Below are 17,363 nucleotides of genomic sequence, written 5' to 3' on the forward strand. Positions count from 1 at the left end.
ACAAATAAATGTAATGATTTAAAAATTATCAAGGAAATCCTTCCTTTTAATTAATCACAAGGAAAAATGATCAAGACATGTACTTAAAATATTAAAGAGTATGTACTCCCCATAAAATATTTTTGCTAAAGCAAGATTAAAGACACCAAAGTGATGGACTGCACTACACAGAATACAGTACAGCTAAATCACCAGATTTCCCCTTTGCGTGCAAATATTGCTGGATATTTGTGAGTAGACAAGTTATGCAGACAGGTGCTCAGACACCACCTCACAGGCTTTAACAGAACCACCAAAGCGATGATTTACTGGTTGTATGAAGAGTTCATGCCATTGATTCTGTGGACCAAAAGACCAACCAAACAAAAAACTCCACAGTGCTAGAATTAATCATCTGAAAAATGATTAGACTACTAACTTACAAGTAAGTTTTCTTAAATCAAAACATACGCACCCTGTGGGCTGTAAGTACTCATTTTTGTGCTTTCATTGAAGGAAAACTAAACAAATCCCAAAGAACTGGCAGTACTAGACTAAGCAGATGACAAAAGCAACAGTCAAGCTAGATGTTGATCCTATAGAAAAGAGTGAATTTAATATAGAAATAGAAATACTTTTAGTGCTCATGAGCATTGCTCCATGTGAGATACCCTTGACAGGGGCAAGGGCTCCCACAGCACGCACAGAATCCTCAGAGACAAATTAGTATGGCAACAGGATTCTGTACTGCAAACAGGTAGGGGGGGTCCTGCATGCTTGTAGTATTTTTGTGAAACCACAATCCACGCAGCGACTGCAGAGATGAAATATCAGGCGAGTCATACTAATGACAGAGTAACTGCATGCTCTCGGTCAAGCAGCATTTGGTATTTTGAAAAATCTAGATGGTGACTTTTCTGGGAAGTGATTCTCAAACGACAAGGATCTGACACATTCAGAAGTAAGGGGAGAAGCTACTGTTATAGGGAGAGATGAATGTCCTGGGCACACAGTCATGTTCCTACGCAAGGTTTTATATGCCTTCCTTTCTGCATCAAGAAATCAAGTTTAACATCTGCAGAATGACAGACTGGCTTAAAAAGGAACAGTTCAGAAGGACCTTAGTCTGGGGGGTTTTTTGGTAGATAATCACTTCAGCAGTTCAATACCGCAGTACAACACAAATGGATTAATAAAATAACAGCAAATTTAAGAGATTAAATTAACATCACAGGGAAAAGTAATCTTGACTTAGTTGTCTTCATAGCAGCCCCACCATATTAAATGCTGCATTTAGCTCTAAGACTGTCATTTCCAGAAGTACAACGGATTTAAAATGCTGAAGGAGGAACACAAAACATTGCACTTCAGATTTCAAACTGGGCATACTGAACCTTGAAATGAGATGCTAACTAAACTGCAGAGATCACTAAATACTACAGACGTAACAGAGAAGGCTGTGGACACATCACTTAAGAGTCATTAAAAAAAAAAATTCGAAAGCTTTTTATGCTGGGCTTTAACACATTTTTGAAGAGAAATTTTACAGCCTACATGACAGTAGTATAAGAGTCCAGTCACACTTCATGATTTTACTTGCATCTGATTAAGTTTCTGATTAAATTCTCCACCATTTTTCTATACTACCTTCACATAAGAAGCCTGTGCTGTCTTTAGCATTCTTAACTCCTACAGCTACACATCAACATGCTGATTAGAATCATACTGCGTGCTTCAATCCTAGACATTACAGAGCTCATACCTTGACCAAAACAAAAGTGAGAGGGATCTGGATACACTCGAAGCCTAAATCCCTACAGCAATTAACACTTTGTACCTCTACTTTACTCAATCTTCCCTGCTGCTTGGAAGATTTTTCTCCTATCCCCAGGGTAGGCTGGCAGACTTGGGTTTTTGGAGGAATGAACGCATTAATATTATGCCACAGCACAGAGTGAAGTAGGATTTTTTTTCTACCTGCTGAGATCATAAGAGTATTTAATCTAATCTGTTCTCTTTTACTAAAGAGTCCTCTGACAGGCGCTGACAACTTTGTCCTCCTGTTCTATGCCAGGTTTAGTAAGAAGAATGAATTACGTTGGCTTACTCCAGAGGGTAAAATTTTCATTCTAAAACACGTGGATGAAACTTCAGTGCCACACGTCGTAAGAGAAATGATCCTCTGTTTTTAAGTTCTACAGAGGCATACTACACTCTGAATGCAGCGAGGAGCCATGGCTGAATGTGCTTTTAAGGCTAGATGGCACTAGGAGGAAGTAATAACTAAATAGAAGTTTGAGTGTTAGTTTGAATACAGACACTGTTTAATCATAACCACAAACCACAACCTGCCATGTTGCTGTTAACACAGCTTGACTTTAGAAACTAAATGATGAAAAAGGCAAGAACACTGATTCAGTGTCACCCTACCCCAGGCTCCTGTCCCCACTGAGTAAACTGTCTCCATATATCAGAAGACACACCGAGCTTTAGAATTTAATCTCTAAATTACAGGTAGTGTTTGTTTTCAGTATCTATTAATGAGTTCTTAGGACTTTAAGAAAAAAGTTGGTTATAAAGAACTAAAAAAGAGCATCATGGATGAAGTGTGTGATTTATATTTCATTATTCCTTTTGATTTGCTGTATTTCAGTTATATAAAAAAGTCTTTTTAAGGATCTCATTTATTTTGGAACAGACTTCTTGCACTAGTCTGGGAACTAGGGGATCTGCTGGGGTCGGTACATGGTCAGAGCAAAGATGAACAGAGAACAGCTACACCAAGGGCTGGAAAAACAAACTCTTGCTGCCCCCTGCAATGCATGGGTTTGGCTATTTCATACACAATTTCAGGTCCCTGTGTTGGCTAGATTTGTTAAGAAAGGGTCAAGATTCGTTCAGTGATTTGACTCCCTTTTTCAGTAAATAAGCACTTTCCCGTATTTTCAGTACTATATCATTTTAAATATTGTACAATATACAAACAGATCAAGATATGAATTATCCTCTGTACTTCCAAAAGCTTAATTGATAGAACTTCAAGGCCAGCTTCCTTATGCAGCACTATAAATAATTTTTGAGGGATCTGAATAATGACTTGGAGAAAATGTTTGAATCATACCACTGATTACAAGGCTGTACCTCATGTTAGTTGAAGGAATAGAGCATGCAGTATACATTCAAATAGCCAACAGCTACAATGGACAAAACACAACAAACAAAACACTAAAGTATGTAAGAGAAGAAAGTGACTTGATACATGTTAGCAATATTAAAATATCAGTGAAGATCATTCTTTTGGGTTGCAATTGGAAAAAATGCACTAAGAAATTGTTGAAAAAGCAAGGTTAATCTTTCAATTTTAACATGCATATAGTTAGTTTCCTAAGGACAAAGAAAAATTGAGGTTCTTAATATTGAGGTTCTGCTTTTTAAATTGTATCTTCTTATGGTCACTAACATTGCCAGTAGGCAAAATCTCCTGAAACAAAGCAAAAACCTTTAGTTCAAGAAATATACTGAAGTAAGGGAAATGAAGGGTTGAACACTTCAAATTCTATTCTTAAGTTTATTATATAAACTAATTTTAACACACAGCTTTAACAAATAAAATTAGAATATACTTAAATATAGTAATTCTGTTATAGAGAACCCTTAACGTGCTAGCTAACAAGGAGAATGAAAGACCATAAGGGGATATTCACATCACAACTTTTAGATATCTAGCCCTTACTGTACTGCAAGCAGAAAGGGTTAAGCTTCTTCCAAGCAACAATTCAGACCATTTGGGTTTGGATACATTCTTCACAAAGATATAACGAGTATAAACTTAGTCACCAAAAGCCTGAGGGTACAAATATACTGTTTCACTTGGTGTATTTTTATAACCTGTGCTAAATTTTCTTATAAAGTCTGTGTTTTAGTTCAAGTCAGAAGCTCATAATCTTTATGTCATATCCCAGTTCTTTAATTCAAATCTCAAGCATCCGACAAGAAAAATAGAACAACATAGAAAAGACACTAAACTGTCCATTTGTCTTTCCACAGAGTGCTCAAAATTGCAGATGCTACTAAAGAGTTGCAACACTGAATCCAGTCCTGGAAGAGAGAGACATCTTATAGGTTCACTTTTGAAGGAATCTTGGGGACCAGCTGGGCAGGGTGAGGTAGCACCCAGGACACCAGATTTAACAGCAAGATTAATCCAAAGTGTGCCTATGATCAATAAAAAACTAAGTTTATCACCAAAGACCTGGATTCCAAGAATGAGTTATCTCAATGACAGCAGTCAGGATTGCCTGAAAAAGTGCCTGACATTGAGAAGTGTGAAGGTATAGCACCTCTAACAAAGGGCAGAAACTGCAACTTGGTCTGGAACCTGAGGACTGTTCCTCAGCTGTAGTCGTCTTATGCTTTCTGTGATGGCAACTGGAGGGAAGGGAAGGGAGAAAAAAAAAAAAAAAAAAAGAAGAAATTTTAGCATTTGTTTGGAGTTAGCCATACCAGTGGAAGGCTCTCATTATGATTCCAACTAAATTTGTAGAGCATTTGGAACTGGAAAAATATTTACCAGGTAAGTCTATGCTCAGTAAATTTCACTCATTAATGTGTTCAGATGGGCAAAGCTATTGCTGTCACCATCTTATCTTGTATTTACACACAATAAGCCACAAAAATAAAAAAAGTAATTAAATTCTGAAGTTGCACATTAAGATTTGATTTCCTTTACAAAGTACCCTTCCCAAATAAAATTGCACATGATCAGTAATTATACCAAGATACAAACAGCTTTAGCTAGGTATCTTTATGGAATATCATTGCTCATATCTTACACTTAGGCCTAAATTCAAGAAGTTATGAATAAGAAGAAATTTCAAGAGTATGCCAATCCTTATATTGCACTGGACTAATGGTGCTTTGGGATTATTTTGGTCTATGCCAGAGTCCTTCTGCATTCTTCCAATGAGACCATGCATCACTTCACTGAACATGCCGTCCCCACCAACACAAACAACACTGCCAGGAAACACAAATTAGAATGCACACTAACAGTCAATAAACAACACAGCAAGTGTTCTACTTAGAGCATGCACTGGGCACATCAAAAATAGTTGTTCTATTATCCTCCTCCATTTTTACAGCATATAGTAGCCCACAGTCAACTTGGCAATTAACAAAAAGCGGAAAAAAAAATTTCAAGCTACACAACTGCAAATGCACCTGGACATGTCTGCAATGTTAGAAAAAAATGTTGAAATGCAACCTAAAAAAAAAAATAATCTTTATCCTCTATTGCTGTGTGCAGACAGACAAATATCAGTGGAAATTCACTATACAAGGAAAACACTGAACAGGACTGTACATACAGCTTTAAGTAAACAAAATGGAAATAGGGTACCTTTATTAAAAAGGGAAAGGTAAGTTAATATTTGTGGCTTCAGGCAGAAGTATATTTTATACTATTAATTTAATAGGGATATACATTATATGAAAGTCAAAAAACAGAAAAGTGCATGCTTGCATGCTCTTTTGAACATGCTGAGAGCCCATCAAACAGACAGAAGTCATGTATATCTACATAACCATTCATAATGAGACAGAGAGTTCTAAATGTTACCAGATGCAAAACTTTGTTTTGCAAATTTAATTCAGGTCAGAGCTGGTGCAGCAGCTACACAGATCCTCAACATGTTAAAGCTCAGCAGAGTCCACAGCCAAGCAAATACTAGGAAGTAAAAGACTATTTTACAGCAGTATACATTTCATGCACAATAATCATATGCATACCCTGAACTCCAAAAGCATAAACATTCTTTAACTGAAAAACTAATTGAAATACACTTTAAAGGAACACGCGACAAATCCAAAGTTATACATGTAGTCCCCAGCATACATGTTTAGGAATGTTTTGTTATCTATAGCAATGATTTCCAATGCATAAACTAATACTTACTCTTCCACATAGTCAGCAACAGATATTGCAGAATGAGCACTTATTTCATAGGACAAGTTACTTTATTTAATTTTTAAGTATTGATGATTGTCCTGGTTTCATCTGGGATAGCGTTTAACCAGGTTAACCACAACAATGATTTAAATCTACTTATTTTTGTATTTTCAGCAGAAGGAAAGCTTGAAAAAACCCAGTCATTTTTTTATGAATGGAGAGGACAGTCTTAAAAATATACATTGTCCAACAAGTCAAGACCTAAGACTGGGAGAAAAGGAAGAAAAGGATGTTTGTTTTTCATTTTTATAATTAATTTCTCTTCTCATAGCTGAACTACATTATTTCTCAACTTTAGGCTCTCTCATCTTTCTCTGTAGACTCTAATAAGAGGTTAAGTGGACAAAAATTTCCACGTCAGTTCAAGGTCAATGTTGTCTCAGTAGTGTTCTATTTATAGCACATACTACACCCAGTACAGGCTCAGAGATGACAATGATATGAAATGTCTATACCTATCAAGGGTAAATATTGACGGATAAAGAAGTTCACACACACAATATCAGCATGACCGAATTCATTGCAAACATCAGATGACCGATGTGCAAGTAACACGTGTGATGGCCCCTGGTGAAGAACTACTTGTAAGAGAGATGTTCTCAGAGCAATTCTTATATTTTGGGTTTATTTTTCTAATGGACTAGCATTTCACTTTTTAGACAGATGATAACAGTAAACTACATATGCTAAAGGACTTCAGGAGAAGCAAGTCCACAAAACAAATGAGTTTTAAAAGAACTGTAACTAATCTCAACCATTCTGTGAACTAATTCAGTAACTAGGAAAAAAAAAAGACCTGAAACAGTTTTACAAAGGCTTGTGCAGCAGGCATATGGATAAGGAAGTACAGCGATTCATACAGGTCAGACGTATTCTAAACACGGTCGTTACCTGCACAATATTACAGCACGCTCTAGGTGCTCTGCACAATGATGTACAAAAACTTGCTATATGGTAAATGAATGAATATTTTAAGTAACCGTCTCCAAAGAGAAGCTGTTCCACCACGGAGCTATTAGAGGATTACACTCATCGTAAGAAATTCTTATAAGGGGAAATGGGAAGAACAAACAGAGAACAAGCAGAAGAGGTTTAAATAAGCTGTCTCAAGTAAATAACACTTGGAAGGCAGTGAAGAGGTTTTCATTAAGAATCCTGTATCTAGTTCCAAAATTACAGGCATGGGTTTGCCAGACAGGGAATCTAGAGATTAAATTAAGAATGAAGGGAAATCACTGAATGAAGGGAAAGTCACTTATCAGAACCAATTTAAGAAGACAGGTAAACAACTAGGTGTAGGAATCTAAAGAAGCTTTTCCTGTATGTGAGAAGAGTCAATCAAACTTGAAAAAAATACACGCATTTATGTGGTTCAACCATTTAAAAAAATCTTCTATATAGCCATGTGATCTGTTATTTTAAAAGTAGTATTAATAGAAGAACTCCTTCCTAACATCACTGTTCACCACAGAAACAGACTTGTGGACAAAAATCAGGTTTAGAAAGACACGTTGGCAGTTCCCAGGCTAACTGCCATTAAGGCCCAGCCTGGGAACAGAAGAATCATGAGCTTCTAAAAAGATGCAGTTCTCTGGCCAGCTGTTTATCTCAGTCACGTTAGAGAGAGAAAACCAAAAAAAACCCACCTAAGCGAAAAACAAAACAAAACAAAAGCCAACAACCAAACCCCCAAAACATACTACAGTAAGAGACTGTTTCAAACTGCCAAAACCACTTCAGGTACCACTAAAATTGGTCACTGCCACTTGTAAAAAACAAGTTACTGGGGGTAGACATGAGCTCACTTCTCTTCCTTTTCTGCTCTGTATCGGACATTCACCAACTGTCAGTATTATAAATTTCAAATCACTTCAGTCAAATGAAAAGGAAAAATCTTAACTAATTAGGTTTTTCTAGGATCCCAGTTTTCCTCCCTTGCACTTCTGCAAAATTAAGAAAAATCCCAGTATAGTCAAAACTGCTTATTTAAAGTCAACTGATTTTAAAGCAGGTGAAGTCTAGGAATTGAACCTGTGAATGTAGTTTCTTACTACTACCATTTGTCAATATCATGCCCTCACTTGATTTATACAATGCATCTAGATCGGCTACCCTGGCAAAACTACTCTGAAAAGATAGAAAATGTTTTATTTTTACAACTTACCAGCCTAAAAGTACTTGTCTACAAGCACAAGATAATATTTTAGAATACTATAGTTATGAGAGTTCATCTGCATAGGTTCTGCATACATATTCATGATTTTCCAGTCGTGTAACTTGTTTCATGTCATGAACCAGAAACTGGAATGACTAGCTTATTTATTAAAATATTCTGCTTCTATGGCAGATGTAATAACAGAATGCAATTTCACCATTCAGTTAGGTCTTCTTTTAAAACAGTAATTCCACAATAGAACAAACACAAACAAACCCAAATGATGTAGCCATTACTTGAACAGTCCTACATAGCAAGAGGAACTATCTGAAACATTTCTGAACAGCTCATGGCTTTTACAAGCAGGCTGAATGGTACTGACACAGCGTTCTGGACTCATGTATATGTCAACATCACCTACACCACAAAATATTTCAGGGTAGTTTTTGAGCTATCACAGAATGCTCAACTTCTGGATGAGTAGACGTAACCTTACATTTATCTTTTGAACATAAATCTCATGCAAACATTGTTACAATACACTTGAATATATTGTGTGTTGAACAGGTTTACTGAAACAGTTTAGTTTTCCTTTGATACTCCTAAATGTGGATCTCCTACAGTAAGGAATATGCCCTAGAACTTTCAGCTGTTGTAATAAACATATCAGCAATGAAGGCTACTATTTTGAATTAAGACAAGAACAGATTACTGAATATATCAGCTAGAAAAAGAAAACAAAAAGCAAGTTACTTACCCATCATATTTATTAATATTAACTTCAAATAAATTGTCCTTAGCATGGTTAGCATGTTCAGTTACTATGAAGAAATAAACATATTAAAAATTACTATTATAAAAATACTATTATGAAATGGTATATAATATACAACTATTAACATATTATTATTAATGAATTAATAACCATGATTCTATTACCAATGTCACCATAAAACAGCCTGCCCATATAATGTGTTTCAAAAGATTTTATGCCAAGGAAAGAATGGAAAGAGACATGCACTGCCATGTGTGTGGAAAAATATTTCACTAAAAAATTGTGCAAGTGAACAACTGGTTTTTACAGTAAAACGGAAAAAGAGGAGAAAGACAGTATCGTATAAATGAAGAGCTCAAATAGCTCAGAAGTACCACAAATTTTAATTTATTAAGCAGAAAATTGTTACAAGGTTATTTATCTAGCTACCTATGCTTTAACCAGAAAACGTTCCCTTTCTACCACTTAGTTTCCTTAGTAAGAAAAGGTAATTAACAGAAAGAACTTAAGCTACTCAGAGATGTTTTAAAGAGTTCATATTGCACTTATTAAGAAATTAAAATATTTATTACTCACTAACAACATCAGTGGAGATAGAAGCCAGACTGAAGAGTGGAGCAACTTTCTGTTCATAAATCCTCTTCCCTTGTCGTTTTCCTCCATACGGATTAATATACACAAGCAACTGCTTTGGTCTAGATGCTGCAGTATGCAAAACACAAATTCAACAATGTATACAAAACCAAACCTGTAAACATCAAAGTGAACACAGCATACAAGCCTTTTATAACTCTTACAACTCTATAAGTCTTTATCAAAGAGCTATAAAAACCTGCTTCATCTATCCTCTTTGTTATACTGAACATACTGACAAATTGGTAATAAGACAGCAGGTGAAATTCAGAATAATTTCATCCAACTCCATGTCTCCCATTCTTACGCACATTATTCTGGCAGTACCTTCTACTAAATGACATTAGCATCACAGGCGTACAAGACAAAAGACAAACCAAGGGCAGCAATAGAAAAGGCACTTGTCAGAGAAGCACACATAAAAATACTTCAACACTGATTTATTTAAAAAACAGTCTTGCTTTGGTAACATAGTTAAAATGCATTTCCCTTCAGCGATAAAGACACAATAAGAATCCGTCACAAAACTACATGCTGCACAGCAAGTGCTTACCCTATAGTGTAACCCCTTCCCCCCAGAAAACACCCTTGATATTACTTCCTCAAGTTTCTTTGAATAGTTATGGATTTACACTGGTGGTGGCAATGAAACTAATTATTATATCTCTGAACTAACAGATACACAAAACGGTAATGCTTGCGGCACCTAGAGAGGCTTCCTTTTTTGTATAGAACACAAAGACCTGTTACAACATTCCCACTTCCTCAGATGGCATTCTAAATTATTATTTTAAAAGAAAAGAATAAGCAGTGTTATTAGATTGGCACACTTGCGTAATAAATCCACCCAGGCTAGATTGTTTGAATGGTTTAAAGCTGCCACACCCCCAAATGACCATTCTGAGAACCTGTTATCTCTTCTGAAATAGTTTGTTACCAAGAGAATGAACACCTGCACTCAAATGGAGATGACTGCCCAGGCCTCATCTCTCATAAGCACAGTGAATGGCTGCACAAACCCTATTTTTTAAAAGATTTTATTGGAAGCCAGATATCTCATGTGTAACACATACAAAACAAAAACATTAGTAAGATGCATGCTTCCAATGCCTCTTCAGAACAATTTTGTTAAATACACTTTTTTGTTCTGTGAGCCTTAAGCACTTGCTTGACTCACATTGTAGGCGTACTTGTTCTCCGTTCCTTCTCCAACTCTGTCTCTCAGATGGACCTCAGACCTGCACTCTAGGTAGCTTATCTCCAGCCCTGCCTCAGCCCCATCTCCTGCTGCTCCTGTCTGCCCCCCCTGGATGGGCCCCATTACTTTAACTCATCTGGGCTGTAAATGGGACCTGCTGCTATCCCCACCCCTGCTCTGCTCAGATGCAGCAGGACTGCCCCCTGGTTGGTGAGGGCACTGCCTGTGCTAGGGTCATCCTTGACTTTCCTTCTGCCATGGAGTTGCTCTGCTCCTGCTGCTCCCTGAAATCTATCAAGGAATAACTCCTGCAAAACTACTTTTAGCCTTCCAAGAAGTAGACGTCCAAGAGTCCTAATGATTAATGGGAACTCTTACCTACATAAAGCACATTGTTGATGACAGAGACCGGAAAGGTGAGACAGACACACAAAAAGCTACCCATAAATCTTACAATTGCTACAATCCTTGTTCTCAGATCTCTAGAGTACCTCAAATCTCTGAGCTTACATCTGCCCTTTACTTTCTCCAAAGCTACAGTCACTTAAAGCCTCTGCTAAACTTCTAATACGTCCCTATTTTGTGAAAATAATTTACATCTGGGCAAAACTGTAAGATACCTATAGACCTGACTGATTAGCGTAAAACACTCAGTACAACTTAGCAAAGATGCAAGATGAAGAAGTAGCAACGTGAAGAATGAGACACTCTCAGCTCCCTCAACTTTTGAGCATAAGCTGCTCTTACGAGTTCAAAAAAGCAGATATATCAAAATAGTATTAATTGACATACATGTCTGTAAAACGATGCTGCAAATGTTAGTAGTTTAGTCAAACTTACTCTGCATTTCAAGTAATTGTTTCAGCGCCTGTATCCACTGATTACACAAGTGCTCATCACTACACCAAAACGTCACATCACTGCACCGCCAGCGGTGATTTCGGGCTTTCTTCACGTAATACACTATTTAAATTTAAAAAAAAAGAGGCATAATGAGACAGTTCTGTGAAATGACAAATGCATTTCAGAGAGATCTCCCAAATATCTACCTTTGGAAAAAAGTGGTAATTAACCCCAACTACACATTTCTGCAAATGACAGAAGCATTCAGAGCGTGAACAGAATATTTATAAAAAGTCAAAATGAAAACACAAATTAGAACACTTGCTCTAGGTCATTACCTTACAGCAGATAACCAAACAAAAACTTGTTTTTAAATCAAATACAATCCATTTTCTATAAACTGATTATAGACATATTGATACAAAACTTCACTGAGCTTATACATTATTTTATCCGTATTAAAGTCTGCAATGTCCACATAATATAAAATGCCATAAGCTTAGAGGATATGCCAAATCCTCACATCAGTTCCCATGTAACCAACAGGGTAAACTGAATTTCATATAGATGAAATTTGAGAAAAAAAGATTTCAAGATCTTGAGGCTGGTGAGACAAGAAGCACCCTTACCTTTCCATCTACAATACCACCAATTGTTCTTACTGAAGGACTAAATGTGAGGAAAGTGCTCCACAGCATAAAATTTTGGCACGGGAGCAATCACATTTGCTCCAGCTTTGCAGCACAGAAGTCACCCCTCTTTCCCCAAAACAAAGAGAAATTTATTTCTGGCACTTTAAAAATGCAGTCAATAATACAAAGAATATTTACATGCACACATTCTGACAGTTAGGGATACTTTTAAAAACCCCAAAGATTTAAGATTCATTTTTCCAGCCTCTTGCTTTTCTAGTCATTCAGCAGCAGAAACGTAAGACATTAGTTAGGACTTCATTAAGTAACCAAATACAGCATGTGTTCTTAAAGGAAGGGGTTTATTTTCCAAAATAAGGACCTTTAAAACTGGCAGATTTTTGGTGGGGCTTTTATTTGGTTGGTTGGTTTCACGGTTTTTTTGGCTGGGGGGTTTTGGGTTTTTTGGGTGGTGGTCGTGTTTCTTTTGTTGTTTGGTGGTTTTTTTTGTTTTGCTTTTTTTTTTAAACATATAATTTCTGTTAAAAAAGAAAAAAAATATTCCTTTTGGGTCTGCCCTAAAGTACCTCCAACAAAGTAATTAGCACAAGCACTCTGAGACTGTATTTGCCTTACCTGTGAAAGCATGTGGCTTTGACATTTTTTGCCATTTGCCAATATTACGCTGTTTCTTGTTAGGTTCAGTTTCTTCTACAGCGATGATCTCAGAGGTTGGTACAAAACCATTTTCTGTATGAACACAAGATCCTACACATTAACATCTTCAAACACCACCAGAATTATTATTCTACACATAATATGATATAGACATACAGTTAGAGTAGCTGCTCAATAAGCACAACTAAGAGCCCAAGTAGAAATTTGCTGAATATATTCAATTTCCTTTTGCATTTAGTCAAAGCACATAATCCATAACCATCTATGAACCACCCCAAATAATATTTTAAATGTCTACAATTTCTCAGAAAATTAGGTATTCTAAGTATAAAAACATTTTTGCATGAAGCCAAAATCCAGCAACACTGATTTCAGACTAATGAAATTGCCCCTTCAATGATGCCTAGTCCAGATATTTGACAGTGAACAGCAGAAGCTATTTCAAAGAACGTACAACTAAATCTAGTGCAGAAAGACTAAAGAGGCTATTTGTTATACTCAAGTAGCTGGCTTATGAAAGAAGGCCATTCGTATGAATACTTAAGACTTTAAATCCCACTAAGCTTTTAAACTTCAGGATGTCTTAAGAAGCAAATTCTATATGTTATGTTTATGCACTGTTAAATGGATTTCCCTTGTATCAACTTCAAAACTTTGTTTTTCATAATTAAAGGCTTCTTGCTCTTACACTATGAAAGAATTTCTTCCACCCTCACTTTTTCCTCCTTAGTCCCTCAACACCTTCTGTCATCTTAACTCCTGTCAAACTGAGGATTTTCTCATTTTTATTACCGATTTCAAAATTTTTCTGCTTCTACCTTATCTTGGGGGAAAAAAAAGTGGAACTGAAAATGCATGCTTTGTGTTTATGTACAAGCAAGCACTCTGTGTATATATACACACACAAAACATTTAATTACATTTCATATAATAACAAGTATAATATATTTGTTTCTCTTACATAGAGAGAGAGGTATAAAGAGATATTAAACACATCAATACAAACACTAGTACTGTTTTTACTGGGGTCTATCTTACATTTAATCTTCCTCATTATTTTGCATAAGTACCATGGTGGTGGTGAGGAATGCAAAATAAGCAAAAACTTTTCGTGAGCTTTTCACAGTGGTGATGACAATTCATTTGCCACTAGTTCAATTTTTTTTCCCTGTCCTATTTATTTGTTTTAGTCAGCAGATTTGTTACCTACGGTTATGTCCATTGACACATCATGGACTACACACACCAGGTTTTGTTTCCTTTACAGGTGTTTTAGTATTTCACTTGATTTATATTCCTTTAGGGATTTTATCTTCCCAGAGGTTTTTAGCTTGATTCCAAAGAAATGTAGCCTCTAAACTTTACACTGAGGTCTTTTAGGAATCTGACTGTATTCAAATGCTTTAACTACTTACAAAACAAATTTCTGCTTATAATAATTACATTTGCTATATTTAAGTCATGATGGGGAAATGCAGCAGTCATAGAACATCTTTATAAAAAGATCCAACAGCAGAGATGAACTCACATCTACTCACTAACAACAATTTACATGTATACAGATATAGGTATCATACATATACATGTAAGACTATATCAAGGATTTAATATTGGATGGTAACAGTTAATTGGTCTTCCTAACATTCAGAGAAAAGATCTGCTACGGGATCTCAGTATGAATATCCACCTATTCATTTATCCAAAATAAAAATACAGAACAGAGATGGAACAATAAATTAAGGGAAGGGAGCATGTTCTTTAACCTTTCTTTCCCATAACTGCTTTTAGTTCTCATTTTTCTATTGGCTATGTCACTATCCATATATCAGAATATGAAAGAAAGCTTGTTGCATTTATAAAGATTGCACTTAAGTGGTAACGCATTTTGTTGTTGCTCACAGATATGCTAAAAAACTGACAAACTACATTTAGATCAAAATTTAAATGACAATGCTTTAATGAACATTTTGGGAAATAGTTCTACACACTGGATAATTATTAGCATGTACATTAGGAACAGTAGAAGTAATTGTTTTATTAGGCATTTTCTATATAATAAACTGTCTAACTGTACAGATAGCAAATAGATTAAAACACAGTTGCAGATCTGCATCATTGAAAGCATTTCTTTGGAGTATATATTTTAGCACATATTACACAGCTTATATTAACAACCCTAGACCTTGTAACCACTTCTGCTAAGCTTCCTAACTCTTTAGATGTATTCTCCCTCTGACAGGCACATGGCTTTTCCAGGCACAAATCTTTCCACAGATGCGGCAAAAAAGCAAAGAATAAATATTTTAGTTACGTAGGTGCATTTTTTTTATCTTAAGCCACAAGAATTACATATCTGAAAAAAAGGATTCCAGTGGGGGGAAGGAACAAAACAAAAGCAAAGAACAAAGTGATCCCACCATCCCTCTGTAAATCTTTGGGTTTGGTAAAACTCCGAGAAGTTTCTGTTCAATAAATACCAGCTGTGCTGATTGTGGCCCCCAGTACTACTGAGCACTGTACGAGCATCAAGCAACTCCACTGCCCTGATGGTATACTCCAATCTTAAGGCAGGCAAACCCACACACTACCTAATACAGCAATTGCAGAGAGCCAGAAAGATGCAAAGCTGTCTCAAATTCAAACATGTTATTCAGAACATCCCCTACGGCTTATAAAAACAAATCTGAATGCAGCGGCATTTGTGTTTGAATAGAGCTCAAGAATTTCCATCAGTCCAAATATGACTCTACCACTATACAACCTGGTGTTTTACAGTATGTTGTTTAATCAGAAAGCAAATCAACTGCCTAGTCCCACCCTCCCCCCTTTTCCCCAGAAGGCAGAAGTTTCCATTGCAAAGAAATCAAACAGAGACCTTCAATACAAGCTGCACAATTCTGCTCCTATAAACACAACGCCCTCATCCGCTATTTAATCACCAAAACCCACCCCATAAAAATAAGTAGGAGTACCCTGCCCTCTTTCAAGAGGTCAACAAGGTTCACATATGTACTAATTATAGTCCTTTCCCATACCTACTTTTGCAGCATTTACACCATTATCAAGAAGCATGGGCCATTTCTTTCACTGATTTAGCATAAAAGTGTTCACTTGCAAAGGCCTTCACCTTTATAAGTTTGTCCCAAAACATGGAAAATCTTTTTGCCACATTAACAAAAAAAATTGTTACTTACACCAGCACTACTAGATCAACACTGATGAAAAAGTTGAACTATGAGCTCAGACCATACCAAACAATTTTACTTGGCTCAGTACAATATACTCAACCAAGTAGCACACAACGGTTCCTAGATAAAATTCCAGGCGAATTATCCTGACTTTTTCAATACATACATCTAGATTCAAGAGACTGAATTCTGAGTTCAGAAATACGGAACTCCATTTTCTTAAGCTTAATCTCAAAGATCTTCACACATTTATGTTTTCACATCTCACCTTGCTCAATGACTAGCATATATGACACACTAAAGACAAAGAGTTGTCCATCCAGAGCAGCCAGATGAAGGGGCATGGCAAAAAAAATTTTAAAAACCCACATAAAAGACACAGTGGACAGGTGAGTCTTCCCAGCATACTGGCTGTGCCAGTCAGGGAGAAAAAAAACCCAATGTAAGCACACTAACAGCAGGCTTTCTTTGTGAAAAATGCAGCCAGCAGTTGTGAAGTGTGTTCTGCTGTGTGAAGAAAGGCTTTTTGGCGCACCATCGCCGTCTGCCACTCCCACAGAACGCTTCCTGACTTTATAAGCAAGCTCACTCAGAACCCCAGACAAGATTCGTTCATTCATCACTGCCAGCTACGTATCCTACCGGCCAAATTCCTCCTTCAGAAATGCGTTAGCTCAAAGCAACACAAACACGTGCAAAAGCATAAAAAAAAAAAAAAAAAAGCTGATCACAGCATTTGGTTTATTTTCAAAATTCAGCTCAGTCCCACGGATGCAGTGTGTATTAGGTTTGCATGGCAAGGTTTTGGTAGCAGGGGGGCTACTGGGGTGGCTTCTGTGAAAAACTGCTAGAAGCTTCCCCCATGTCCGATAGAGCCCGTGCCAGCCAGCTCCAAGACTGACCTGCCACTGGCCAAGGCCAAGCCCATCAGCAACAGTGGTAACACCTCTGGGATAACACATTTAAGAAAAGGGGGAAAAAAAAAAATAAATAAATTAAAAAAAATCACTGGGCATTTGCAGCCAGAGAGAGGAGCAGCCCTGCAGCCCCCCAGGCCAGGGCAGCAGGAGGGCAGGAGGGGCTCCAGGCGCCGGAGCAGAGATTCCCCTGCAGCCCCTGGGGCAGCCCATGGTGGGGCAGGCTGTGCCCCTGCAGCCCAGGGAGGCCCACGGGGGAGCAGATCCCCACCTGCAGCCCGGGGAGGACCCCACGCCGGAGCAGGGGGATGTGCCCGAAGGAGGCTGTGACCCCGTGGGAAGCCCACGCTGGAGCAGG

General features: G+C 37.1%; 1 protein-coding gene across 1 annotated transcript; it reads right to left on the minus strand.

Moving 5' to 3' along the window:
- Positions 1-4,811: 4,811 nt before the first annotated feature.
- LOC118452664 (ceramide kinase-like) lies at positions 4,812-16,708 on the minus strand (the record flags this gene model as incomplete). Its single annotated transcript, XM_035897846.1, has 6 exons — positions 16,624-16,708; positions 12,859-12,972; positions 11,588-11,710; positions 9,493-9,618; positions 8,899-8,962; positions 4,812-4,995 (listed from the first exon to the last, which is right to left on the minus strand). Coding segments are annotated over exons 1-6 (696 nt in total), but the record flags the coding sequence as incomplete, so codon positions are not given.
- Between the last annotated feature and the right edge of the window lie 655 nt (positions 16,709-17,363).

The sequence above is a fragment of the Egretta garzetta genome, unplaced genomic scaffold (genome assembly GCF_000687185.1).
Source record: "Egretta garzetta isolate BGI_Z169 unplaced genomic scaffold, ASM68718v1 scaffold37, whole genome shotgun sequence".
NCBI lineage: Eukaryota > Metazoa > Chordata > Aves > Pelecaniformes > Ardeidae > Egretta > Egretta garzetta.